This window comes from Crocodylus porosus, unplaced genomic scaffold (genome assembly GCF_001723895.1).
Source record: "Crocodylus porosus isolate Cpor-Errol unplaced genomic scaffold, CroPor_comp1, whole genome shotgun sequence".
Classification (NCBI taxonomy): domain Eukaryota; kingdom Metazoa; phylum Chordata; order Crocodylia; family Crocodylidae; genus Crocodylus; species Crocodylus porosus.
Genome location: NW_017728947.1, coordinates 64523144 through 64525482, shown reverse-complemented (window position 1 = coordinate 64525482; position 2339 = coordinate 64523144). Strand labels below are relative to the sequence as shown.

The following is a 2339-nucleotide window of genomic DNA, read 5'->3' as shown; positions in this document are numbered from 1 at the left end:
CCCTTCCCTTGCCTTCCACTACACCAGACTTACCAGCTGGGTGCAGCTCTTCAAGCTGAAGATCTGTGTATCAGAAATCAGATCAGTATTGGCCAATATACCTCCTTAAAAATCGGCTATCGGTACCAGCCCCCAAAATCTCTATCGGTGTACTCCATTCATTTTTATTCCATGATATCTTAGTTAGTTACCAGGTCCTCCTTTGTTGTAATATTTCAAAGTGCAGAGGAGCTTCTAGTATGTCATAAATCACTTGAGTCAGGGAGGTGGTGGGGAGATGGTATGTCACAAAACCATAAACCTTTAATATCATCCCATATACTAAAAGAAATGCCACTATTGAGTCTGTCTGGTTGACTATGTTCCTTGAAAAGCCCATAGGTTTAGATTTCAGGATATCAAAACAAAAATAAGTGAGTTCAGCTAAACAATGTGTATTTATAATACTAAGCAACTATGTAGTGTGTTATATCTCTAGATTCCAAATCATGTTTCAGATGTGAATATGTTCATTTATAGAGGGAAACCAAGTCAGAGAGCAGTTCAATTATTTGACTGAAGTCACACAGCCTGTTAGTGATATCAGCTGGAATAAAACTAAGGGGTTCTCTGTTCCCTTAGCTTCTCCCTACATAATGAAATGTTTCTTGATATTTAGCAACTTTTTTACCTAACTTGTTTTGGTTTGTGGGGTTTTTTTAAATAAAATATTTACAGGTCACTTTCAGCCTAAGTAAGAGTCTAAAGCTTTTGTTTTATGTAATTTTCCATAACTTTTTGTTGTGGTACAGAAGAACACTGCTGAACTATAACTGAAATTATAACAAGTTAGGAACTTCAAATATGAGGGGGGGAAACCCCCAGAAATGAGTCTGTCATTTTAAATTACTGTTTTGACTGTGCATGTGTTATACATTGGAAAAAATTAACCATTCATTCTCCATTTCAGAAATGTATTGGACTTTTAATATTTTTTTAAATGCTTGCCTTGGCCCTGATGCATTATAACAATAGGTGACTGGTTATCTATAAATACCTTAAACAGATGGATGAATAGACTAGAAAAAGCTTATTTGTTTGAAAATTAGCTGTTTGAAATAAGAAGTTGGTAAAGCCAGGGCAATGAAAATCACTTTAAACATTAAATGTTTATATATAAACACATTTTTATAGATGATGAGATTGGTATGACAGATTTTGGTAACCTGTTATCCCCAACTTTCTGTTGACTGTTACTTCCTTTGATTGATGAATAAACAGTGATCAGCATGCCAGTGGGTATATATGTTTGTGTAGAGAAGTTGTAAAGTGAATACAATACAGGAAGACATATGGTGTATTAAATGCTCAAAATACATTTTTTAAAAATGTGTATTATAAGACAGAGACACTCATATATAAACTATGTCTAATTTATAAGTATTTTGGTCTCAGTTTCAAAGCACAGCAATGTTAATAAATCCATTGAAGTTAGTGAAGTCACATCAATATAGAACTTCTTTAAATGAAAGTAAAATAAGCTTTTTTTCAGGAAAGCTTTGAAGACATTTCAGAAGTAGTAAATCATGTAAAAATGGCATACTGTATTCATTAAACAAATTTTATCTTTCAAGTGTGCCTTCGGAGTGGTGCGGTTACATTCATATAGTATGAATATTATGTTATACTACATATTCTCACTACATAGCAGTGTGTTAAAAGTATGAACAATTAATATTATGTTGTATTTGAAGCCAAACATTATTTAATATTCCTTTCTATATTTTGTCTAGCATTTATGATCATGATGGTGTTTAAATTTATAAACAAAGGGACATTAGACAAATTGTCAGGGAGATTGGTCTGCTTTATTAAATTGGAAGAAAACATACAGAATGAAAATGTTCAGTTAGATATGAGCTCAGATATTCCTTCCTCACTAGCTTAATATCTGCATTTGTTTAAATCTCTTGGTCTGAAATATGCTAAGTTAAAGGTAAAGTGTTTGGTGGAATGGTTTCTATTACTTTAGAAATCCTTTGTATTGTACCTGTAAAACTATTGCAAAGCATTAAACAGTTTAACGAGCTACACTTTTATTACTCATGATTTTTTTAACCGCTTTCCTTAAAGTGTAGTTAACTAATTTGCTTCATTTTTCCTGCCTGTTATAGGTAGCAAAGTATTATAGTATATATGCACAAAGCAGAAGTATTATTTATATATATTTTTTTTAATTACAGGTAAAGATTATAGTTCCCAACAGCACAGCAGGTCTGATAATAGGGAAGGGAGGTGCTACAGTGAAGGCTATAATGGAGCAGTCAGGGGCTTGGGTGCAGCTTTCCCAGAAACCTGAT

General features: G+C 33.0%; 1 protein-coding gene across 4 annotated transcripts in view; it reads left to right on the top strand.

Moving 5' to 3' along the window:
- The window catches only part of NOVA1 (NOVA alternative splicing regulator 1), a 228989-nt gene that overhangs the window by 223161 nt on the left and 3489 nt on the right, over positions 1–2339 (top strand). For all 4 annotated transcript variants that reach the window (XM_019551667.1, XM_019551666.1, XM_019551668.1 and 1 more), the window contains one exon: positions 2223–2339. This exon is cut by the window's right edge and continues 3489 nt beyond it. In XM_019551667.1, the coding sequence (XP_019407212.1) occupies positions 2223–2339 (117 nt within the window). The remainder of the gene's footprint in view (positions 1–2222) is intronic.